This window comes from Microtus oregoni, unplaced genomic scaffold (genome assembly GCF_018167655.1).
Source record: "Microtus oregoni isolate MIOR12 unplaced genomic scaffold, Mior012 000010F_ref0000083, whole genome shotgun sequence".
Classification (NCBI taxonomy): Eukaryota; Metazoa; Chordata; class Mammalia; order Rodentia; family Cricetidae; genus Microtus; species Microtus oregoni.
Window position 1 is genome coordinate 25,673,230 of NW_024543069.1, and position 26,856 is coordinate 25,700,085.

Sequence of the window (26,856 nt, forward strand, 5' to 3'; positions counted from 1 at the left end):
CTCTCAGATGGTAAGAGTCTTCAAACTAGATCTCTTCTTCTGGGAGAAGCTAGCACAGGAAAAAGTTAGCTGTCCATCTGGGTCCCCAATTGGCCTGAACTATACACATACCCCTTTCCAAACAGTTAGCCACACAGGACCATATCTGCATCCAGCTAACTACATGTACTCTCTTCTCTAACAAAGCAACAGGTTACTCAGACCTACCGTTATTTAGTAGCCCTTAGTAACTTCCCTTTTGTGGCCAATCACATCCCACAATACATCCAGGAACTGGAGACAATAGCTCAACCTAACCTAGATTGGCTTGGGGTGCACGCACAGTAAACCACTTCTTCTGAGCGAACTTTGAAGGAAATTCCTCTATTTATTGTCAGATGCATGACTTGCTATGCATATGATTCCAATCAGATGTAACATGCACAGTGAGCAAAGATTTACACAACCCAAGCCTGTCAATCAAAGCAAAAAGCCTCCTATACTCCACTCCTAGCAACCAACCCTTCCTCAAGGACCAAGATGCTCTAAGCAATAACCAGGCCTGAGCAAGGGTGGCCTTTGGTTGACTTCGTGCCGCTGAGGTGGGGGGAGGGGGCGGACAAATAAGATATCATGGGCTGTACACTTCCCTCCTGGTCCAGGACCTGGTAAGTACTGGAAAGGAAGCTTTCTCTTTCATCCCACATGGCTATGTGCTTCCCAGGTGGGTAGCACTTCATGTGGGTTGTTTGTTAGAAGTGGTGGCTGGAGAAATTAATTTGTATCTTTTCTCATTTCTCTGAGAAATGCCTGTGGTCAATTGAAGGTAATTGCCCCCCCTAAGCTCATAGGAAGTGCTCTGTTAGGAGCTGAGGCCTTGTTGGAGTAGGTGTGGTCTTGTTAGAGAAAGTGTGTCACTGTAGAGGTGGGCTTGGAGGCCTTCTATGCTCAAGCCATGCCCAGTGTCTCAATTCACTTCCTGTTGCCTGCATATCAAGATGTAGAACTCTCGGCTCCTCCATCACCATGTCTGCCAGCATGCTGCCGTGTCCCATAATGATAATGGACTATACCTCTTAACTATAAGCCACCCAATTAAATGTTTTCCTTTATAAGAGTATAAGAGTTGCTGTGGTCATGGCGTCTCTGCACAGCAAAAGAAACCCTAGCTAAGACACTGCCCGACATTAAACAATTTAAGAGATGGGTTTATTTTGACTTACAGTTTGAGGGAGGTACAGTCAGTGATGGTGGGAAAAGCGTGGCTGAACAGTAAGTGAACCCACAACACCAGGGGTGCAAGGCAGCGTGTCACACTGCACCTGCAGTCAGGAAGAGAGGAGTAGGTGGGGAGTGTTTCTTGATTCTTGGTCTCTCTCATGAGCCCAAGACCCCAGATCATAAAATGGTGCCACCACATTCAAGATGGGTCTTCCCTCTGAAGTTAAGCCCTTCAGAAAACACTCTCAGAGACAGACCCAGAGGTTTGCTTTCAGGGTGATTGACAACTATGACGCATGCGCCTTGTTTCTACCTAGCTTTATCTGACATGGCTCTTCCTTTCACCGTACTGAATCAGCCATAATAACAACTACACACAGAGCCCTACCAACCTGCAGTGAATCATCAGAAGTGTAATCTTCAGGGTCTCTAATACCTCCTCACTCATGGTGGCCGAGTTCCAAAACAAGCAACTTAAGAGAGATCCGAGTGTCAGCTGTAAGTCTTTATTACATCCAAGCTCAGAAGCTGCAGGGAATCCCTTTGGCCAACTCTTTCAGTTGAGACATTCACAAAGGCCTACCCAGGATCAAGGGTAGACTCGGGCATCTCCTGATGAGAGCATGTGGTCAGAAATACTGCTCAAGATGGGTTTAGAAGAGCAAAGCAACTGTATCTTTCAAGCCCTCTAAGCCACATAGCCTTTAAAGTAGCTTTGCAAACCTCTGGTGTGGTCTCCGCAGCTCAAGGCCACTAATAACACCAAACTCGACACTTAGTTTTGGAGTTAGAAGAATGTGTTGTGTCCCAGCTCTGTGGTTTCCTGAGGTCTAAGGTTTCATCATGTGTAAATATCTCAGCAAAGTTGATTATAGAAAGCAAAGTGTCTGGGTATGGGAGCACAGAGAGGCCAAGTCAAGACATCAGTCTGTGCTACACGGCAAGACAATGTCTCGAAAAATATCTCCATTCTTACACACATTCCCTCCCCCGCTCTTTCCTAAAACAGATCCTGGGTGATGGACTTAAATTGTCTAGTGTAAAACACAACCAGTACTCTGACAGAAGAACGCCATACAAGTACATGTGTCTAACCCATGGCTAAGATTAGCTATGAATGTGGTCCAACACAAAACCATGGTTCAGCCTCCCCTAGGGGAGTGAAGGAGCTGCCTAAGCTAAGACAACTCCAGCACCAAAATTTGGTTCTTTGTTCCAAATGGTTGCCCCTCTGGAGCTGTGTTTAGAGTTCTGCCTCTGTTGCCCTCCAAGCTATTACTCATTTACATCATCACCAGTTCAAAGGCTTGCCTGACCGTGCTCGATTGGCATGCATAAGCATGTCTGCCCTTTGAGTGCTGGATGTGTAGAACCCTAGCTCTAGGTTCATCTCAGATGGTCTCTAGACCATGTTCCTGTCCCCACTGCTGCTCCAGGCCTCAAATTCGAAAACTGCCTACTGTTGACTCATCAGTTCCAATGCAAGAAATGCAGGGTATGGACAGAGTTGTGGAGGGGACCTCTGTCCTTGTCAACTCATCCTGGTTCTACTACAGAAACCCAGGCTTCTCCCACATTCTCTAGCTGGATAACTGGTCTACCCAAAATCCTACTGTGATGCCACTCACCCAGAGTTCATGGAGGATCCAGCTCTGAGAGCAAAAGAAAGCCAAGCTCAAGGCTACCCTCGCCTAACTTTCACTTTCATTTCCTAGGGCTTCAAAAACCAGCTGCCAGAAATCTTAGAACAAGACAATAATGCACATTAGTAATTTCTAAGCCTGCAAACTAGTTATAGGCTCAGAGGATCAGTCACTGGAGATCCAATGTCTTATTATGAAGCCTTGAGAGTTAATTTATCTATTCATCAAATATTTACTCAAATTTGCGTACTGGTACTGTGTGAGAACTCAATAGATAGTCATCAGCAACACTGGCCTGTTGTTTAGGGAGGCCGCTAGTTAGTTCCCAGCTGCTCAGTCCCAAAATAATCACACAGAAACTATATTATTTAAATCACTGTTTGGTCCATTAGCTCTAGCTTCTTACATCTTAATTTAACCCATCTCCATTAATCTGTATATCACTACAAGGTCTTGGCCTACCAGCAAAGTTTCAGCACGTCTGTCTCTGGTGGCTCCATGGCTTCTCTGACTCTGCCTTCTTTCTCCCAGCATTCAGTTTAGTTTTCCCCACCTAGCTAAGTTCTGCCCTGCTCTAGGTCCAAAGCAGTTTCTTTATTCATTAATGGTAATCATAACATACGGAGGGGACTTCCACATCACTGGCCCCATCTACGTGGATCTTACAAGAGAAGAAAAAAAAATGTAATGATACCCTACTACATACTTGATACCTTACTAATATGTATAGCTTGTATGTTCTCATATATTAGTTTTAAAGTAATTTAAAGACCTGTGATATGGCTCAGAGGGTAAGGTCACCTTCCATCAAGCCTGATAACCCAAGATCATCCTCTGGGACTCAAATAGTAAGAGAGAACTGATTCACCAGAAGTTGTTCTTTGACCTCCATCTACCCCATAGCAAACACCCCCATTTACACACACCTACAGAGAGAAAGAGAGAGAGAGAGAGAGAGAGAGAATGTAAAAAATAAAAACCAAAAAACAAATAGTGTATTTGTAATCACACAAATTAATAAATACACACCATGTAATGTTCCAAGATCCAGTCTTCCCAAGAGCAAGAGAAACTTGAAATCTGTTCACTGATGCACCTAGAATAAGCTCCTGTACAAAGTTTCTTTTAGGCACTAAATTAGACACTAAATGAATATTTGTTGGATGAATGAATGAATGAAAGCTGTGAAATTACTAATTAATAAATTAGAAATTTATCTCTAAAAAGTTAGAGGTAAACATTCTGAGGAAGTACCTACCGTTTGACCTACTGTTAAAAATAGCTCTGTTTTCTTAGTTCAAACTCTATGACGTGAATTTATAGCCAAATTGTCAGGAGACTAATTTATACACTAGAAAACATTTATTATTTTGCTGTGAGAGATAAACCTGATTTAATATTTCCTTAGGGAACATCCCCAAAAAATGCTGAACAGAGCTATCTTTGGAATGACTGAAACCCTGCTGAGAGGAGCGGTGCGTAAGGGACAGCCTCTCAGGGAGCCAGGTTCTGTTAGAAGGCTCAAAGGGATGAACCAAAAAAGAACAGAACAGTAAACAAACAAATTCAAAAGGCATTTGTGCTGCTGACACAAGACTCCTTTCATACTGGGGCGGTCTCATGAGAGCAAAGCTATAGCACGAATAATAAAAACCTGGACACATATTGGGGTTCAACCTGAAAACCAGAAAGCAAGGCAGTCAAGTTACTAGAGAAGTCTTACCTCTACCAAGGCTGAGCGACTGCAGACTAAGTGGACTAAACAGGCTAAGCCTCTCTCTCCTCCCATTTCATATTCCCTCTAGTGCTGGCACTGAAGGCGTGCACCACTACTGCCCAGTTTCTATGGACTAGTGTGGCTACTGGGCTTAAAGGTATGTGCCACCACTGCCTGGACTATAAGGCTGACCAGTGGGGCTGTTTTACTCTCTGATCTCCAGGCAAGCTTTATTTATTAAAATACAAGATCTGTCACCCTCACACAAACATGCATGCAGGTAAAACACCAATGCACATAAAATAAAAATAAATAAATTGAAAAACAGGGACATAAGTATTAAAAAAGGGGGCGCTGGAGAGATGACTCAGTGGCTAAGAGCACTGACTGCTCTTCCAGAGGTCCTGAGTTCAATTCCCAGGGCCCACATGGTGACTCACAACCACCTGTAATGAAATCTGGTACCTTCTTCTGACCTGCAGGCATACATGCAGGCAGAACACTGTATACTTAACGAAAGAAAGAAAGAGAGGAAGGAAGGAAGGAAGGAAGGAAGGAAGGAAGGAAGGAAAGAAAGAAAGAAAAGAAAACAAAGAAAAGAAAACAAAGAAAGAAATCTAATAGGAAAAAAGTCAAGAGCCATCTCTCTGGAGCAGGGTAAAGGCACTTGCCACAAAGCCTGAGTTTGATTCCGTCGATTGTTTTCCCAGGTATCTTCTTATCATGACAAGCTAACTGACATAAGAAAGTCCTGCTCCCTATATGCCCTGCAAATCTGAGTCTCCCTCTTGAGACTGAGACCTCTGTGTGAAAGTGCCCACACGCACACTCATTCTCACGATGGCTGCCCGAATGCAATCATCTAAGTCAAATGAAAGTTGAGCCTGAGGAGAATGCTGGTTCCGGAGCGATCTGACTCCAGAGACCCCCTCCTCGTGTGCTGGACCGGAAAGAAAAGATGGGCGTGTGTTACTGTGAGTTCTGGCAGGTCTTAGAAGTGTGAAATTGAAAGTGGAGTGTAGTAATAAGGGTGGCGGGGCTGCGTCCCCAGCACCCCAGCCGCCCGCACGGCTAGCTTATGCCTGAAATAACAACACACAAACTGTATTCATTTAATCACTGCTTGGCCCATTCTCTTCTAGGCTAATTCTCACATATTAATTTAGCCCATTTCTAATCATCTGTGTATGGCACCCCAAGGTGCGCTTACCAGGAAGATTCTAGCCTATGTCCATCCTGGGTCGGAGCTTCATCCTGGGAGCGGGGCATGGCGTCTCTCTCAGGCGTCTGCTCCCGAGAGGAGAGCTGTCGAGACTGAGCTCACTTCCTCTTCCTCCCAGCGTTCTGTTCTGTTTACTCCACCTACCTATGTCCTAACCAATAAAATGGGCCAAGGCAGTTCCTTTATTAGCCAATGACCTTCCTCCATCAGTGGAGTATATTAGTTTATTTTCTGGTCCTGTGATAAAATGCAGCGAACAGCCAGCTCATAGGAGAAACAGTTTATTTGGGCTTACGGTCCCAGACAGATGAGTCTGTCATGGCAGAAAAACGTGGCAGCGAGACACAGGCGTGGTGGCTGGAGAAGGAATCTGAGGGCTCACATTTTGAACGGCAAGCACTAAGCAAAGAAAACACTAGGGACAGAACCCAGGCTTATGAAACCTCAAAGCCCACCCCAGTGTGACACTTCCTCCAACAGTACCGCCTAGGCCTCCCCAAATAACATCACCAACTGGAGACTGGTATTCAAACACCCAGGTACATGGGTGTGGTGGTCTGAGTGAAATGGCCCCCAGAGACTCAGAGGGAGTGGCATTGTTGGAATAGGTGTGGACTTTTGGGGGTTAGTGTGTCACTAGGGGTAGCTTTGAAGTTTGAGAAGCTCAAGCCAGGCCTACTGGCTCACTGCCTTCCCACTGCCTGGGGATCCAGAACTCTCAGCTCCTTCTTTAGCACCACATCTGTCTGCATGCTGCCTCGTTTCCCCTGATATTACGATAATGGACTAAACCTCTGCACTGTAAGCCAGTCCCAATTAAATGGAATCTTTTATAAGAGTTGTGGCCATGGTGTCTCTCCACAGCAATAATCCCTAGCTAAGACAATGGGGGACATCTCATTGAAACCATCACATAGAATGCTTCGTCCCAGGCAGACACACGTGATGAAGCTTCGTGTTGGGCAGTGCCACACACACCTTTAACCCCAGCTCTTGGGAGGCAGAAGCAGGTGGATGGCTATGAGTTCCTGGCCTTCCTGCTTCTGGCTCGACACCTCCCTCTCCTCTTGAGACTAGGTTTGGCTTTCTTTGCAAACAGAATGTGCCTAGAGTTAAATTTCTCCCCCAAAGAAGTATGGCTTCATCACCCTCTGTTAATTTTTTCCTGTGACATAAGCATGTTACCTCAGGGCTGTTGCTCGCCCCTGTGGGACTCTCGGACAAAGGAGAGAAGGTGGTCCCTACACTTTACTTCCCTCTGTTGAAATCTTACATAATAAACAAACTGAATCAAACCCTTTAGCACCACCTACAGGAAAACTGTAAAGTCTGGGATGGAAATGGCACTCGAGTTGAAAACCCGAGGCCAAACCAAGCAGTTGGGGCTCTATCTCTGTCTTTGCCTCTTTGAGGAAACTTTTTTCATGTTTTCTGAGTACCAGGAGTCCCCACTTTAAGAGGGGGATAGTTTGTATAACATCAAGCTTGCTATGGGGAATACGAGACATGATATGTATAAAATATGTCGCTACGGTCATCAAATCATATGGCTGTACAAGAGGGCAGATGTGTGTTGTGGTGTTTGATTTACTGGAAAAACCTACAAGCAAAGTAGCCATGTTCTTGCAGCTGTGAGGTCTCAGCCCAGAGACAAGTCCCTGTCACAGAAGGGCAGCCACACCAAGAAAAGAGCCCGGACAACCTCCAAGCATGTGGAAAGGAAAAGCCAGTTCATCCAGATACCCTGGCAGTGAGGAAACAACCTCTCCTGAAGAGGAGTTTCCACAGAGCATGCTCTGACAAGGGGCCGTCATCCCATCCAGTCAGCTCTAGGGCCCGTCTTACAAAGGGTGAGGAATTGAGTCTCAAATGAATTGTCTGAATGTTTTTCCCCTTGGTGTCAAACAGGGAAGCTTGAGGAAGCCAGGGCATCAACTTGATCACAGCAAGAGCTGTACTCAGCGTCTCCAGTTCCGGTGGCCAAGCTGACTCAACTAATAAACGAGCCTAGGAGTCATTAAGCCAGCCTAATTGAAACTAATTCCATGTTGCTTGCAGTCCTGAATTGCAAGGGAGAGAATGCAACGTGACCTCCCAGCTGTACACAATGTGAGACTCAAATCGGGTTATTTATTCGGTTACCAATGAAAAGTGGCAGAGCTGGGACTTGAACTTCCGTCTTCCAATTCCATTTCCTCCCAAATTGCAGAGAAGTGCAATTTAACCTCATTGAGCACACACGACGCAGGAATCCTGTTAAAGGGCTTTATTGCTTTAATCCACAGAAGCCAAGAGAAAGAGAAGGCGTTTTCAGACCAAGATCACAGAACAGCAAGACTTAAAGATGACTATTTGTGTCTAACATCTTTCATTTCCACGAATAAAGAAAAAAAACTAGATCATTTAGCAAATAATAAGGAAAATCCTATTTATTAGAGTCTGTGAAATATAATCAAAGATTATATGTATGTATATGTGTGTGTTAAAAGGAAAAACCAAACTCTCACAATCATTTGTTGGGCTGGTACAATGGCTCAGGTTAAGGGACTTGCTGCCAAGCCTGACAGCCTGAGTTAGATCTCCAAGATCCACACCGTGAAAGGAAAGAACTGACTCCCCGAAATTGTTCTCTGACCCCCACATGTGCTGCCCCATTAGATCACACACAAATAAATAAATTAATGTTAAAAATTACGTATTTAAGAAGAATTAATCTGAAGGGAAGGATTCAATTTAAAAAGCAGGTTTTAAGATCTAAGGGAAACAGAAAGGCAGAATTAAATAAAACCAAAGTCAGTCATCTATACCCGTGGGTTCTGCATCTGTGGGTCCAACTATGGATTGACAGGGTTGGGGGCGGGGCCTGGACTGGCCATAGGCAAATGCTTCATCACTACTCTATAAACGATACAGTATAAAAGCAATGGCATTTGCATTGTTTGGGATATTATAAGTCATCTAGAGACAGTTTAAAGCACACAGAAGCATGTGTGTAGGTTCTATGTAAACATTTTGAGAGGTTATGTTGGAGGCATGAGCATCTGCAGATTTGGGTATCTGGGGGGGAGAATACCGGAATCCAACCTGCTGTGGATATCCAGGGATGCCTGCGTAAAAAACTTGACTGCAAAATCAGCAGAACTAACTGCTGGGAGATAACATTCTATGGGTTTCATACCAGCTGCCTTTGTTGTGGTTTGTACAGCAAGCGTTTCCTAAGATGAGGAAAGCCTCTCAAAGCTAGGCATAGGAACGCGTGCCGGGAACCCCAGCCCGGGCCGCAGAATGAGTTCTAAACCAGTGTTAAGCTCAAAGTGAGACAATGGCCAAAGAAAGACAGGGGAGGGGTAGGGTAAGACAGAGGAGGGACAGGAAGGGGTGAGTCACTGAAAAAAAAAAAACAAACAAAACAATACAGCAACTTCAGTAAATAATTCACCAGCCTAACCAAGAAAAAAGAGGAAAACGCAACACACAAAGCTGAGAATGAGAAAATGGATTGACATACACATATAGCAAAGCATCATTTTTTTTATTTTTAATTATAGTAAGTTTTTTTTTTATTCTATGTGTATACGTGTGAGTACACAAGTGCCGTGGCCCTTGAGTGGCGATCACAGGAACACTTGCAGGAGTCAATTCTCTTCTTTCTACTGTGTAATCGGGGTCATAAACCGAGGTCTTCAGGCCTAGCAGGCACCTTCACCCACTGAGCATCTCACCATCCTTGAAAAGTACAATTCTTACAAAAGGAGTCACTTGTGGGCTAGAGAGATGGCTTAGAGGGTAAGGAGAGTTTGCCGCACCACGCATGGGGCTTGAGTTCAGAGCCTCAGCACCCAGGTATAAAGTTAGGTGTGAAAGTACTTCCCCCATCCCTGGGAGGCAGAGAGAGAAGGGCTGTAAGAGCTCCAGGGCCAGCTGGCTTAGCCAGTTGGTGAATGCCAGGGAGAGAAATCCTATCTCAGAGCAATAGAGGAAGACAGTCAACCTCAACTTACATGGGTTCTCCCCAGCATCCAGACTCAACAAAAGACCAGTCAACACTTAACCCACTAAGCCATCTCTCTCTTAGTTTGGGTTCCTACTGCTGTGAAGAGACACCAAGACATTGGCAACTCTTATAAAGGAAAACGTTTAATTGGGACTGGCTTACAGTTCAGAGGTTCAGTCCGTTATTGTCATGTCCGCAAATATGGCGACATGCTGACAGACATGGTGCTGGAGGAGCTGAGAGGTCTACATCTCGATCTGAAGGCAGCAGGAAACTGGGAACTATGTGTCATAATGGGCATAACCTGAGCATCTGAGACCTCAAAGTCTGCCCCGCCGTGACATGCTTCCTAATAGTACCATTCCCTATGGCCAAGTATTGAAACACATGAGTCTATGGGCCGTTCCTAGCCAAACCACCACAATTTCTGCCTTCCCAATGCTGAGAGGACAGGGGGCACCACAACCACCTGACGTTTGTGTGGGCACTAGGAATCTGAACTCCAGTCCTCGTGCCTGCTTACAAGGACTTTACAGACAGAGCAATCTTCCCAGCCCTGTGGGGCATTTTGTCCTGAGACACAAATCTTTCTAACGCAGGTCAGGCTGACCTTGAACTTGTAGTGTTCCTGCCTGTACCTTCTCAGTGCTGGAGTCGCAGGCCTGAGCCTCCACATCAGATACACTGTGTTCTAGAAAACCCTTCCAGGTGATTCTGACTCATTCGCAAATCTGAGAACAGTAGACTTGATTCTGGTGATAGCATTGTCTCTGACTGAGATCACTTCCTGTTGTGGTATCAATACTTCTCAGAAGGAAGAAATTCCATCCTTTACACACACACACACACACACACACACACACACACACACACAGCTATAAATAATACACATTTGCTCACCAGCAGCTGCAGTCCCAGCCAGTATAGGCTCTGTCAGCAGTTGCTGTGAAATACCAGCCTCTAAAAGAACAGACTCATTTGTGTGCCTGAGGAACAGGATGTATTCGGCCTCCTTCTAGGCCTTGATCACTGAAATTAAAAGGCAGGTTTGCAGTAGACGATTGGAGAAACGAGAAACGAGGGTCCTTTCCCTTAAGGAGGCATGCTAATCAGGGAGCCTGTTCACACTCGGCTCTGACTGAATTTGAGGATTTAAAGAGGCAGTAAAACCGGAAGGGCCAGAACCCTGGCCCCTTTCCCTGTGTTTGTTATTCATTCACCATGTGACCACAGAACATGCTGCCGCTTTCAGCAGCCTGACATTCCTGTGTGTGCAACAGGCGTGATAACAGCTCTCCTTCCTGACAGACTGGTAGCAGGGGTCGACTCATGAGCTAGGAGACCACAGGCGGAGACCACTTGGGCCACTTGACTCTTGGCTGGTTCTTTTGACTCTGAGGAGGCAAAGGAAGAAGCGTGGTTTTCTGTGGTTTACTCCATGACTCCAAGTCATCCCTTGCTGCATCCGGGTGTTTGATATGGATCTACTGAAGGAAAGATGGAAAAGTAATGTAACTCTCCCCTTTAACAATGTGCTTGGCCCACGTAGAAGCCGAGGATGTTTGCTACGTAACAGCTGGCTAAACTGGCTCAGTGTTAATCCCCAACACAAACAGTCCAAGTCCATGGTTCCAGGCAATGTAGAATTCTATTGTTTTTGTTTTCTTTTACATAGTAAGCCGGGCTCGGAGAGAAGAAATGATCTGAGTCTGCAGCTGGTCTAGAACATTCATTATTGATAGGCTGCCGTTGAGTGACAACCACTCCATCAAAGAATTCAGAGCCTTCAAAGACAGAAGATTTGGGATATAAATGGCATTTGGGCATCATCTTTGAAGGATGAAGAGCAGACTAACGCGCAGTTCATCTTTTCCCCTCTGTTACTACAACTCAACTGCAAAGACCAGAAGAGAAATAGAAAGCTTTTGGAATTAGGGATGGTGCCATTCAGCTCCTAAAGTTCAACCGGAGCCCTGCCAGGACTACAGCCTACTTTACATTACTCCAGGGAAGGAGGGCATCCTCAGGGTCCCCTAAAGCATCTCTCAAGAACCTTGCTCAAAGGCGGAAATGTAGTTCATTGGTAGAGTAGTTGTCTATGCTCAAAGACCTGGGTTCAATCCCGGCACCACATACACCAGGCATGATGGTGTGCTCACACAAACATACACACACACACACAAACACACACACACAAACACACGCAAAGAAATCTGATCAAGATATTACAATTGCTTTTTTATGAGAAAGACCTTGGTTTGGGTCCATCCATCTTATAATTGATAAATCTGGCCAAGCATGTTATGTACAGTTGAAATATTATCTTGTTGGGTGGAGTGGAGGTCATGGGGTGAGGAGTTCAAGGTTATCCTCAGCTATGCAGTGAGTTTAAGGCCAGCCTGGGATAGAAGAGACCCTGTCACACAACATCAGGAATAAAATAACAATAACAATAGTTAATAGTAATAATAATGGCTGCCATTTATTTCTAGATTTACAGACAGGTTTAACATTCTCCATTACCCAGTGAAGCAGGCATCATAATCACCTCCATCTCAGGCAGATGTGACCAAGTAAGATTAAGAAATCAGACAGCTTTTCAAAGGGTTTGAGACTTGGCTGGAGTCCCCTGTCACCTGACCTTGAAGTTACTGGTACTATAGAAAAGTTTCTGGACGAACTGGATAGCCTGGGAAGAACATTGACACGGTACTCAGTCAACAAGGTCAACACCTATGGCCTTGTCCTTTTGTCTGTCTGTCTGTTTTTAGGTACAGTTGAAGGAAGGTGGGCGCAGAGGTACACATACATACGCAATCCCAGTACTCAGAAACCTGAGGCTGAGGGATTACCAAAAGTTTAAGGCTATTCTGGTCTATACCAAGGTCCAGACCAGCTCAGTTACATGGGAAGATCTTAAAAAATGACTTGAGAATGTGACTGCTTCTCTATTTTGTAGCTGTTAACACACAGAGAGACAAGTTCCCAGAAGGCACAGTTACCACGATAGCCCCAGAGCCTGCTCCTCCTCCAGGGGGCTCTGCTGCTTTCAGAAACAAGCTGCTCTTGAAGTGGGGACACCTGTGCCCCCAAACAAAGGGGTGACGTTAGAATTTGACCGCTGATTTTAGAACAACATCATTTTCCCTTAACTAGCCTGATTGGACATGTTGACGTTTAGGGATGTAAGCAGAAAAAGTCAAATGCCTGTAGTTGTCAAAGTTACTCCCTCATCGCTGGGCTAACACCCAACAAAAACAACTGAGTGGGGAAAACGGTTTATTTTGTCTAACAGCTCCAGAGGCATGTCGCCCCTCGTGGTGGGAAAACAGCCAACAGCAAGCAGGCTAGGCGTGGTGGTGAGTGCTGGGGGTTGGCTGGCCTACACATTCAGGAAGTAAGCAGAGCATGAACAGGAAGTGGAGCGTGAACAGGAAGTGGAGCGTGAACAGAAAGCAGGGCCAGGCTGTAACGCCTAAGGCCCTACCCACAGTGATTCGTTTCCTCTGGCCCGGCTCTCCTGAATGTTCCACAGCCTCCCCAAAGTAACTCACCAACTGGGGACCAAGCGTTCACACACATGTGTAGCGTTAATCTAATTGATCTTATTAATAAAAACCTGGTTATAGGTGAAAGCTGAATGATCAGAGAAGTAAAGTCTCCAGACACTAAAGTTCTTACCTCTACAAAATCCTCAGACCGAATGGGCTGAGTTCTTGTCTCCTCCTCCCTTCTATTCCTCTTTCCGCCCATCAATATCACTCATGTCCATCTCCCCAGTGCTGGGATCAAAGGCATGAGATCCTGAATGCTGGGATCAAAGGTGTGAGCTCTGCTTCTCTTCTAGACTGGTTGAATCTCAAGTAGCCCAGGGTGGCCTTGAACTCCTGATCTTCCTGCTTCCACCTCCACCTCCTGAGTGTTGGGATAAAGGTGTGTGCCACCACTACCAGCCACTACGGTTAACTAGTGGCAAGCTCCACCCTCTGATCTTTAGGCAAGCTTTATTTGTTAGAGCAAAAACAAAATATCACCGCACACATGAGTCTAGGCGGGACATCACACATTCAAACCACATTAATATTTAGTATGTTGTTTATTTAACTTTTATTTTAATTGTTTTTAATTATGCGAGTCTGGGAGTGGGTATGTGCATGTGAGAATAGCTGCCAGTGGAGACCACAGACATCAGATTCCCTTTGAGTTGGAGTTACAAGCATTTATGAGCTGCCCAACATGGGTTCTGGGAACTGAACCTGGGTCCCCTGTGAGAGCAATGTCTGCTCTTGACTACAGAGTCGTGTCTTCAGCCTCTGATACATTATTTTTGCACTCATTTTAAGACACACATTACAGCCGGGAGTGGTGGCACACACCTTTGATCCCAGCACTTAAGAGGCAGAGGCAGGTGGATCTCTGTGAGTTCGAGGCCAGCCTTGTCTACAAGAGCTAGCTCCAGGACAGGCTCCAAAGTGACAGAGAAACCCTGTCTCAAAAAAACAATAGATAGATAGATAGATAGATAGATAGATAGATAGATAGATAGATAATAAATAAATGAAATGAAAAACAAAACCAACATCTGGACTTAGCAGCATATACATATCTATAATCGGGAGGCAGAAACAGGAGAATCTCTGGGGCTTGATGACTAAGCTAGTCTTTCCAAATCAGTGAGTATAGGAAGAAGGCCGCTTGTGTGTTCCCAGCTGCTCGGCAGCTCAGACCCGAAACAACCACACAAAAACTGTATTAATTAAATCATTACTTAGCCCATTAGCTCTAGCTTCTTATTGGCTAACTCTTACATATTAATTTAACCCATTTCTATTAATCTGTGTATCACCATAAGACTGTGGCTTACTGGGAAAAGTTCCATCTGGTATCACTGCCTGGTTTCTCTCTGACTCCACCTTCTTCCTCCCTTCCTCCTCTGTTTAGTTTTCCCCACCTAGCTCTGTTCCCCTATAGCTCTGCTATAGGCCCAAAGCAGTTCCTTTATTAACCAATGATATTCACAGCAGACAGAGGGGAATCCCACATCACCTCCCCTTTTCTGTTTAAATAAAAAGGAAAGTTTTAACTTTAACATAGTAAAATTACACATAACAAAACAGATATCATGCATACACATATAGGGAGACATGCATGCCCACATGCACGCACACGCACACAGACTAACATGATGATGTGATATGTCTTCCAGAACTTTTCCCTTACCCAGCCTTCTCCTAGAATGAAGAGTTTCGATACCTATACGGTCCCACTCTCACTACATACGTGATGGCAGGAAGTTATTTAACACTGAGGTTCTGAATTCCTCATCTATAAATGGATTTCAAAAGATAATTTTTAGAATTAAGTCTTATGACCCAACTTGTTGAGACATTACAGACCATGTCTAAGTGCCATTCCTTCCTCCCTTTAGACCTGCTAACCCTGCCAACCCCTCGAAGGTTCCAGGTCCTATTTATGAAGAATGGATGGCAGTTGAAGCCTTATGGAACCCTAGTTTTTGTCTCATTGGTCATATCTTAGTTGTGAGGTCCTGGGAAGAGTCTTGAAGGCGCTCTTCCTCAATGACGGCCATGAGGTACAAAGGAAATGATGTCAACTGACTTTCTAATCAGCTTAAATCTCGTCTAAACCTTGAAAGAATATGCACCAATAGAAATGGTACCTGGATAAAAATGACTTTATTAGCAAGATGACATACACACATACACACACCCCAAATAATGCCCAAACTCTGAGTCCTCATTTTTAGAGGACTGCCTGTCATCTACCTCTGCCCGTGAAAGACCATGGTTTCCATGCAACCTCTTGCTATATTTGTACAGGGAGAGGAACCCAAAGAGACAGAGAGAGAGAGAGTTCGGCAGGGTGAGGGGGTGTGGAGAAGGCACTTTTACAGGCCAGCAGTGATGAGGCACCCCACTCTGCTGGGCAGCACATGGATATTCCAGCCCAGGCATTCCTCAGCTGCCAGGCTGGGAAGGGTGATGATGACTTGCAGAAGACCCATTCCCATGGCCACACTAATCAATGGGCCCTTGTCCAAGGAGACAATACAAAGCCTGCCTCTGGGTCGCTTGTCTTGTGTCCCTCCATCCCGAAGATAGACGTGTTTGAACTGAGCTCTTTCAATCTGTCTGAAAGATACTCCAGAAGGTTGGCCAGAAACATCTTTCCTAGGAATGAATCTATAGAATCAGCAAAGAGAATCAATAGGACCTTAAATGACCTAAAAGGACACTCTAGATCCAGAGACTGACAATCCCCACAGCAAAGGACATGCCAGGAAGAAATGGCAGCATCTAGGTTTGTCCGACCTTTTAACATTGCGACATGACATTATCTTCTACTGAAGTCGAGCTTAAGAGCTATTCAATCAAGTTTCAAAACTACTCAGGGCTGGTGTGATGGCTCAGCAGATAAAGGCTCTTGCCACCAAGCCTGAGTTGGATCCCTGGTCCCACATGGTGGGAGGAGAGAACCAATTCCTGCAAGTTGTCTGACCTTTACACACTGAGTGTGACACACATAAGTCCAGTGAACCCGGGCTAGCAACTCTCTCACAGACACGCACCGAAAGGTGTGTCTCCTCGGTGACATCAAATCCTTGTCAAGTGGTCAGTGGTAGCCACCACACCACCGGTGATGGTTCATACCATACAAAAAGTGAGAGGACTCAAGGAGATTGGGAGGACCCGTTTGCTCTCTGAAAGATCTATTAGAAAAACCGGCACACACAACACATTTGACTAGAATTCAGCCAGAGTAAGCCAAGATAGTGAAGGAACAGAAGCATGGATATCTTATTCCCCTAGAGTGACTTAACTAATCAGAAAGAGAAAGAGATGTGGTTATGGCTTTAAAAATTAAGATGTGGGGAGGGGAGCTAGAAGATAACGCAGGTTCAATTCCCAGCATCCACATGGTGGCTCTCACTAATTTGTCACTCCATTTCCAAGGACTCCAGCACCTTCTTTTGACCTTCTGGGGTACCAGGCACACACACGGTACATAAACATACATGCCGCCAAACACTCATGCACATAAAATAGACTAGAAAACCAAGGTCGTGTGGAGAACTCAGTGATGAGGGAATGCTTGCCATGCTTGAGGCCCTGAGTTCAATCCATCAAAATAAGAGAGAAGCAAATAAAAGTGACCGTCTGTTATGTTGGCTACACAGACGTGGAGAATGGGAAAAAGACTCAAAATCTCGGGAGCCTCTAAAACAATGTAAGGAGGAGTGGGTGAAATCGAGCCTGACGCTTTTATGTCTCGGCATCTCTCGTGTGGCTCACACGGTTTTCATTTATCCTAACTCCAAGCTGCCTGAGCAAATGTGTGCAGGAAACTTGTCTTCTCAGCCAGGCAGTAGTGGCTCACACTTTTCATCCCAGCACTCAGGAGGCAGAGGCAGGAAGATCTCTGAGTTCAATGCCAAGGCGCCTGGTCTACAGAGTGAATTTCAGGACAGCCATGGCTATGCAGAGACCCTGCCTCAAAAAAAAAGAAAAAGAAAGAAAGAAAGAAAGAAAGAAAGAAAGAAAGAAAAGAAAAGAAAAGAAAAAGAAAGAAACTTGTCTTCTCAAACACACTCATCTTCATCTTCAAAAAGAGATTGTACTTGCCAGGACAGTCCGAGAATTCTTATCTGTCAGTCATAACTCAGATATGTATGTATATCATTCTGTGATGTAGTTTGTGTGAGTCCAGGAGACTGTTGCGACATATTTAGTCAGTCCGTCAAATGTGGAGAAAATGAATAAAATTTATGCCCTGGCAATGCTGAAACATGCATGGACAGCCCATATATGGCGGTTCTGTTGAACTTGTCCATATTGGGTTTCATGATCTAAGTTGATAAGGATGATCAACCAGGTCTCATAACAGATGGTTGTGAGTCACCATGTGGCTGCTGGGAATTGAACTCAGGACCTTTGGAAGAGCAGGCAGTGCTCTTAACTGCTGAGCCATCTCTCCAGCCCCATATGTCAAATGAAATTGATCTTTTATTCATACCATCTTTTCCCCCTCTCCCTTGGTTTTCTCTTTTTAACTTTTTATTTACTTTATTGAGTTATACATTTTTCTCTGCTCCCCTCCCTCAGTTTTTTGAGACAGGGTTTCTCTGTGTAGCCCTGGCTGTCCTGGAACTCTCTCTGTGATCAGGCTGACCTTGAACTCAGAGATCCACCAACCTCTGTCTCTGCCTCCTGAGTGCTGGCATTAAAGCCATTCACACCACCACCACCCCCGCCCCCCAACTCCATACTGAGTCTTCCAACGTTAAAGGAGTATACTCCTTGGGTTCCAATCCCAGTGTCCCACAAACTCAAGAGTATGCAACGATTGATTCTTCTGCAGTGTCTGCATTTCGGTAGGGCAATTGCGAGACCTTGTTACCTATATGTGTTCATATGTGTGGAAGTGTGCGTGCACACGCATGTGGCAGCCAGAGGTCTCCTTCTGGTGTCCTTCCTCAGGTGCTGTCCACCTTGTTTTTGAGACAGTCTTTCAGTGGGACCTGGGACTCACTCATCAGTCAAGCTGGCTGCCCAGTGAGCCCAGGTATCCATCCAAGTCTTTCCCTACCCCCAGTGCTGGGTTACAAGCATGTGTCACTAAACCTGTTTGGGCATTTTATTTTTCTTTTGTTTGTTTCTTTTTCTCGTTTTGTTTTTTAAAATATAGATTCTGGGGACGGAGTCAGGCCCTGGTACTTACAAGCCAAGCACTTTATCCCCACCCTCTAATCGTGGCAATTGTAGCCAAAGGCCATGCATTTCAAAAGCTGGGAAAACCAAATCGTTCTTAAGGAAGCACGTTTGGTTTTGACGGTAAGGGTATTTCTTTTTCAATCTGCATCTTATCGATTTTTCTGAAGTTACTGCTAAGGCAGTTGCAATACAGTTTCCAATGTGGCCTCTTCCCCACCCCCCACCCCCCAAGTTGTGTTTGGCAGCTTCACTAGACCCAAATCTATCGTTTTTCAGATCTGAGACGGCAACAGGCAAAAGATCCAAATATATCACAGATAGAGATATAGCCTATAGTACATGAAGACAGAGATCTGGGCCACATGGTCTCTTTCCCATTGTCCCCGAGGGTCTAAATTTAGTTTACTAGATACACTGCAGGAACATGGGCCTGTCGGCAGAACAGGAATCAAGCAAAAGAAGACAAAGATGTTTAATGTGGCTGGAGGTATTTTAACGCCGTGGCAACTGGGAAGTCCTCGCTGTTATTTAATTCACTTCCCCACCCCACCCCACCCCAACCTCCCTGCATTTCCTGTTGCCATAATCAAATCAGGTCACCCTAAATTTATGAGTCTTCTCCTAACGGCAGCCACGTCTATTTCCGGCAGGATGAGGTTTCTCCTCCCCTGCCTTGCTCCCTGGCATCTTCATGTGTTGCCCTGAGTTCTTGTTCTCCCTGACCACAACTCAGCACGCGTCCATGGCCCCTTTCATGCAGCCCCCTCCCCCATGCCCTTCTCCCGGGCATGCCTGTCCCTGGCCCTCCCACATCTCCTCCAGCTTTCGTAGATGTCACTAACACAGTTAGGCACTGGACTGGTGTGATTTAGTGATTCAGAACCCGGGAACCGTGGTCCTCATAAGAGCCCATGCCTCCTGAGGTCAAGAAAATGGCCTCTCCGGCCCTCCCTTTGCGTTTTCCTTCATCCTAGGAAAAGATGGCGCTAGAAAAAGTGAACGCTCCGTTTGCTATTCAGCCTGGATTCAGCCCTTTCCCTCTTCCCTTATGGTGCTGGGCTTTGATGATTTGCTTCGCTTAAACCGTGAGCCCCGACTCACTTCCCCCACCCTCCCCTCTCTACCCGCAACCTAGACCAAGTAGGTTTGAGCGGAGCATTGGTAAAGACCAATTTTCCGCTGTATAAGGCATTTTATCACCCAGTTGCTAGTTCTTACAAGGCGAAAATTCAATCACACTATTTTATTATCATTTATGTATGTGGGTCTGTGACCAGCGGTGGGGAGTGGGGTGGGGGTGCGGTACCCATGATCCCCTGGGGTTACAGGCAGTTGTAAGCCTCCTGATGCAGGTGTTGAGAAGCAAATTCTGGTCCCTCTGGAAGAGCAGTATATGTTTCTAACTACTGAGCCATCTCTCCAGTCCAGAAAAAGACCTTATTAAAGAATAACCAGAATCAAATGGGACTTGACTGCTTCACAGTTCCTGGGTTGGGGATGTAGCTAGGTAGGCTCTGGGTCCCATCTCCAGTATAGCATAGACCAGGTCAATAGCACATACCTGTATTCCAGTTAAAGGTAGGAGGATCAGTAGTTTGAGACCAACATGGGCTAAGTGAGACTCTGTCTCAAAAATAAATTTAAAAAAATAGAAAACAAAATTAAAATTAAAAAAAAAAATTCCTTCACCGGGTCATGGGGTAGCACCATGCCTCTAACCCCAGTGCACTGAAAGCTGTCACAGGTAGATAAATGGGAATTAAAGACAAGCCTGGGCTACATAACAAATTCCAAACCAACCATTAAAAAAAAAGAAAAAAAACCTTTCTCAAAAACAGTAGCAAAAAGAGCTGCCGAATGGAGCTGAAGAGATAGCTCAGTGGTTAATGTCACTGGCTGCTCTTCCAGAGGTCGCCCCATGTTAAATTCCAAGAATCCAGATTGCAGCTCATCACAGTCTTTAACTCCAGTTCCAGAGGAGTTTTAAAAGCCCTGTTTTTGGCTTCTACAGGCACCAGACATGCAGGTGATGTGCATACACACAAGCAGGCATACACTTATACACAGAAAATAATTTAACTCCTTCCCTTCCCCCCCCCCCCCCCGAAAAAAAGAGCTCCTGCTGTCTAACCTTGGAAGCCCCTCAACTCCCAGGAGCACCTGGACCGAAAGGATGTTTGAGGCCTTCGATCCTGATCTGCTGGGACACCTGGGCCTGAAGGATGCTTGGGGTCTTCCAACCCTAATCCGCTGGGGCAGCGGAGGAGTAATTTTTTTACTAACCCCCAAGATAAGCAAAGCCACATTGAGTGTTTCCCCGGGGTGCTCCAAACGCACAGCTGTTAACTCACAAAGCTTGTTTACCTTGGATAGGGGAAGCGCCTTAAATACAGAAAGATCATAGAAATATATTCCCTGTGAAAGTGAGATCACTTTTTTTTTAAATATTTATTTATTTATTATGTATCCAATATTCTGTCTGTATGCCTGAAGGCCAGAAGAGGGCGCCAGATGGTTGTGAGCCACCATGTGGTTGGTGGGAATTGAACTCAGGACCTTTGGAAGAGCAGGCAATGCTCTTAACCACTGAGCCATCTCTCCAGCCCCAGTGAGATCACTTTTGCAAGAAGAATCTTGTGAGTTCTCCGGGGAAAGCCATGAGTTGGGGAATGACTCAAAGTAGCCGGGTGCTTTGATTGTTTTAGACGGTGGAGGGGGGACTTTGGTTTCCCACACAGAGTCTGGAGAGATATATGGACCACATGAGTTGGGACAGTGGAAGCTAAACCAGAGAAGCTTAGAAAAGTCATCCCGTGCATTGGGGTAATGGCTTAGCAGTAGCATGCTCACTAGGAGACAGAGGGTTGGGGGAGTGGTGGCTCAGTGCTAGAGTCCTGTCTAAAATCCACCAGTGAGGGGCTGTGGGGGTGTGTGCTCAGCTAATAGAAAGAAGCCTGCCGCCGGGTGGTGGTGGCGGCGCACGCCTTTAATCCCAGCACTCAAGAGGCAGAGGCAGGCGGATCTCTGTGAGTTCGAGGCCAGCCTGGTCTACAAGAGCTAGTTCCAGGACAGGAACCAAAAAGCAACGGAGAAACCCTGTCTCGAAAATTAAAAAAAAAAAAAAAGAAAGAAAGAAAGAAAGAAAGAAGCCTGCCTGAATCCACCGTCAAAGGGTTAGGAGTAGTGATAACATGCTTGCTTCCATGTATGAAACCTCAATACCGCAAAAACCAATTAATCAAAATAAATTAATAAATAAAAGCAGGAAAAAAAAACCAGGGCTCCTTGTGAGTATGCAAGCGAGTCTCATACCAGAGCTTCCCGCTGGCTCTCTTGTACACATCCTACTGTGCGAGAACCTGAGTTAGGACCAGGCAGCTTTCTATTGCTGCTGCACACTGCCTCTGAATAAGAGTTTCACTGATATTCTAGCCCATGACCACACTGGCAGGGACAGAGGGTGACAGGGGAACCTGGTGGGAGGCCAAGTGGAAGGGGAGCTCGCAAAACGAGTTCTCTATGAAGAACTCTATAGGGAAGAAGGTGATAGATACTTGCACAGGGCAGAGGGGTAACACTTGTGACAGATCCGCCATCTCACCCAGCCCCCCATCATATATACCCTCCCACCAGGAGCCCATGTCTCACTGTGTTTTGAACAGACATTTCCTGCCCTGACATTACCCCCCTTTCAGAAGAGAAATACATTATTTGTGCTTCTCCCTTCAATTTTCAGCGTTTTTATTGTCCAGTAGCTGACGGAGGTGAGTATCTGATATTCTTTGGTAAGCAGAGCGGTGATATGTAAAAATTGAAAATAATTAAATATAATAACTAAATGTAATCAATATAATTAATATAAAAATTAATATAATAATTATTATGAAAATAATTAAATATATGAAATGTCATATAGATCAAAACCTGGAAGGGATGAAGCAGTAGGTGCCCTTTCAAAAATCAGATAAGGCCTGGAATGTTCTATCTCTAGGACACATGCTTTCAAAGAAAAAAGACAAATTCGGAGGTGTACGGGTGTAGTCCCAGCCACTGGGAAGGCAGAAACAGGTAGATTTCTGAGATCTAGTCTACTTTGTGAGTTCCAGGCAAGTGAGACAGTCTGTCAAAAAAAAAAAATTTAACATTACCTGAAGGACATCTGAGGTTGTGCTCTGGCTAGCGAGCACACACACACACACACACACACACACACACGTACAGACACATACACACATATGTACATGACCACACTCAGTAAAATCCTGCTTCTGTAGTTCATGTTTTAAAATGATGTAATATGGGGCACTTGCTGATCTTCTAGAAGACCCAAGTTTTGTTCCCAGCACCCACACATCCAAGAGCTCACTACAGTCTGTAGCTTCAGCTTCTGAATTCTGATGCTCCCTGGCCTCCTTAGGTATCCCTATACACACAGCATCCACCCACAGAGAGTCTCTTTGTCTCTCCGTCTCTGTCTCTCACACACACAAATAAAAATCTTTTTTATTTATTTTATTTATATCTTTTTAAATTAAATTTGAATTTATAATTAACTAAAATTTAAATTATAATCTAAAGGTGTTCTTTCATCTGTCACGGCAGGAACAGATTTCTGTGGAGTCCACGGGCCCAGGTACCTGCCCTGGGAGACCTTAAGGAGGTCAGGCCTGAGATAGATCTCAAAGTGGTCTGGAAGACTTCAGAATAGTATAGCCTGAACCAGAGGACCCTACAGGGGTGTAACCTAGGCTAAAGGTTCAAAGGCTAATCCAGCCTAAACCAGAGGAGTCTCTGCCCATGTGAGTAGACCGTCTAATGTCCAGGAAGAGAAACTCATACACATTGGGGAGGTAAGGGTCACTAGCCCTGACTTTCCACAACCTTCCACTGTCTAAAGGGGTCATCAGTGTGGAGCTAAAGTTCTTGATAATACTGGGAACTATATCTCTAGAATTTTTCTCTTAGATGCTCCTGCCTCTCCCCGCTTCAAGACAGGGTTTCTCTGTCCCTGTCTGACCTGGAACTGGCTGCATAGACCAGGCTTGCCTTGAAGTCAGAGATCAGCATGCCTCAGCCTTCCCACTGCTGGGATTAAAGGTGTGAGCCACTGCCCCCGTTTGTTTGTTTGTTTATTTGTCTTTTAAACCTGACTTATAAGGCCAGGGATGCAGTTCAGTTGGTAGAGTATTTTCCTAGCATGGAAGAACCCGGATTGATTCTTCGGTATCATTTTAATTCAGCGTGCTGGCCAATGCTTGTAATTGCTGCACTGGGGAGATGTGGAGGCGGGAAGATCATTAGTTCAAGAACATCTTCCTGGTACACAGTGAGTTAGTGAGTTAGAGGCCTGGGCTACAAAAGACCTTGTCTTAAAAATAAGAAGTTGGGGGGGAGGGGGGAATACTGCCTCTCTCAGACGTTGGAAGTACTTTGAAATCCGGGCCTCGTGCATTGTTCACAAAATCAAATGGAACAACTTTCTTTGCTTCCTGCCCCACCTCTCCCACCCACCGCGGTGGCTGTTCTTGGCAGAAGGCCAGACTGGCACCCGGTAATTCCACGGTACATTGTGTACATCTGCATTCATTTAACCCGCTATTTAAAGCGGTCCTTTACTGCCACCTGTAAGACACAGAGTCATAATGACACTCTTAAGTGACTGGGGTGGGGATCGGGTTTTCTTCTCTCAAAGACGCCGAATCTGCCAAGTGGCTGGTACTTAGAGAAACCAGAGAAACATCTAGAGACATCACACGTACTGGACGGGAGGCGAGAGGAGGCGCGCGAGATACAGGGTCCTGGCTCCAGCTCTCCACTTGGTGGCTCCGTCTCCAAGACAAGGGCGAGAGGGAACCTGCCCAGCCTCGGGTGAGGCCTGATTAACCAGCCTGCTGCCAGTTGGGTTTGATGAATTCCTGAATCTCCTCAGGGGGCTGGAGATGCGAAAGAGGGTGGAGACTGGGGACTCCTGGGTGGGACCTGCGGTGGTGGTGGTGGTGGGTGAATTCGGAGTGCAGGTCGTCCCCTAGAGTCTGGGAAACTGGATTGTGGAGACGACGCTGGGCTTTGGGGGGCATTTGCGCTCCTGTGCGCGCGGCACTTTGTAGCTCCGGGTGGTGGCAAGCCTGGTGAAGTGATAGCGCGAGGGCGAGAGGAAGTCAAGGCTCAGGAGCATCAGAAAACGCTTCCTTAGCTCTGTGTGAGCTCTAGCTATCCTGGATGGGTATAGTGGTGGGAAAACCCTGCACCGCGCATTTCCAAGTCACCGGTGGCTGCGCTCCGAGCCCCCACCAACCCCAGGGCCGAAACCCCAGCGATCCCCAGTGCTACTGAGCAGCAGGCGGCGACCAGGACCGCGTGGCTGTCGCGCGGCGCGCCAAGCCAAAAGGTAAACGCAGCCGGGCCTGCCCACAGCCCAGCAGAGGCGGCGCGGCCCCGAAGCGCCTTCAGTTCTAAGGATCCTCACTTCTGGGAAAGGACAGGGAACTGTCAATCAACGAGGGAGGGAGCGCACCGGCGCCGGGTGATGTCAGCGGATCAGCTGCTCCACAACAAAGAGGGGGTATTACAGGAGAAAGTTGCAGCAGCCGCTGCACCCCGGAGCCTTGGGGACCGGGGACGAAGGGAGGAGGGACGGCGGCTGCGGCAGCCGCGGCAGGCCGAGGAATTGAAAGGACTGTAGGGGGAGGCAGCGCGAACCGCCCCGACTGCTCCTCCTCTTCCTCCCCCCTCCTCCTCCTCCAAACTCGCAGGGCTGAGCCCCAGCGCTCGCTCAGCCGCCGCGAGCACCCGGAGGGACGGGAACCGGCCGCACGGCCCGGTGCTGGGCAGGGTCGCAGCCGCCATGGATAGCGACGACGAGATGGTGGAGGAAGCCGTGGAAGGTACGACCGGCATTTCTCCAGGACCTGGGGGATGGGGGAGGCGCCTGGGGCCGCGAGCGCGAAAAGAGTGGCGGTCTGTGACTAGCGCCGGGCCGGGCGGGTGGTCACCGCGGTCCCTAAGCGGGTGGCCGGTCGCTTGGCTCGGGCGGGGGCTGCACTGCCACCGCCACGCCGCCGGGAGCGCGCGGGGCGCGGCGGGGCACAGGCGGGGAATGGGGCCCCGCGGGGTCCGCGGCCCTGGGAAGGCTCGGCCCCTGCATCCCGACGGGCCACAGCAGCATCCTCCCTGGGAGTTGCGAAGCTGCCCCAGCACCTTGGCCTCGGTCCTTGCGGGGATGGAGGAGGGGAGGGCGCCGGAGGTCAGTCCCTTGAGGCCGGCGACCTCCGCGGAGCAGCCGCGTTTCAGCCACCTCGACTTCCCCTCTCCGACCGCCAGCCCTTTCCTGGCTGAGTCGCTGCGTCCCGCGGCCACCAGGGCCCTGTCTAGGTGGGTCTCCCATCGCAGCGTACCCAGTTGCACACCACCAGGCACATGGCAGCCCTGGCCGCTCCTCCGAAAAAAAGATGAAATCATTGCTAGGTAGTGCACACCGCTCCCCACTGGGCTCGAACGCACGGCTTCCCGGAGGCGGCTAGCCCGGGTCGGCGCTGCCCCCGGGCGAACTCAGCCACCCGCTCCCTCCCCCTCCCTGCTTCCGAGCCGGGTGCGGGCGCTCGAGCCTGGAACGAAATTGCTGGGTGACACTTAACTTTCTGAATTCCGAGCTGTTGGCTGCGGGTGATATCACCGCCTGGGTGTCAGGTTTCTCCGCCCCTTCTCGAGCACCCCTCCCCCGACTTTTGTCGCCACAATGTTTTGCTGAGTTCCTCCGCCTCTTTTTTCAGCCCCCAACTTCTAAAAGACGCGGTGGGGACGTTATACAATCTCGTTGTTTGTGTCATGAGAGGTTATGATTTTGTAACAATGAACGCTGTAAAACGGTCTCTAGGGTATTTATTATTTATTTTATCCTATCCCCCGATAATGTTCCCGTGATGTTTTGCAAGACCGAATAGTGTTGTTCCCGGATTTGTTAACCCGAGCATCTCAGTAAATAATTTTAAATCGCTGGTTGAATCTGATTTTGATCTAATTTGTATAAACAGGTTCTGACAAACGATAAAGAATAAATAAAGCAACGGTGTTTCACAATGCATATGGATATGCATTTGTTAGTGCTACATTGGGAGAAATCCCATTCTGATGCGCTCATAAACATAACCGCTTTTCCAGGCTTCTGGGGGCTTAGGGTGAGATGAAGTAGAATGATTTTTTTGTTTTGAATTCTTGGAAAGGCATCCATTCTAATGTAAGTTGTAAAACTCCCTTCTTCATTTAGTTTTTTAAAACGGTCTTAAAGTGCATGGTTTTGATTGGAACTTTAGAAGAGACTAGGAATGTGAATTTGCAGAGCTTATATTTCT

The 26,856-nt window shown here is 46.7% G+C and overlaps 1 protein-coding gene across 1 annotated transcript in view; it reads left to right on the forward strand.

Annotated features, from left to right (window-relative positions):
• Window positions 1-24,411: 24,411 nt before the first annotated feature.
• The window catches only part of Setd7 (SET domain containing 7, histone lysine methyltransferase), a 45,243-nt gene continuing 42,798 nt past the window's right edge, over window positions 24,412-26,856 (forward strand). Inside the window, exon 1 of the mRNA XM_041658909.1 lies at window positions 24,412-25,392. Within this exon, the coding sequence (XP_041514843.1) occupies window positions 25,353-25,392 (40 nt within the window). The 5' untranslated portion in view covers window positions 24,412-25,352. The remainder of the gene's footprint in view (window positions 25,393-26,856) is intronic.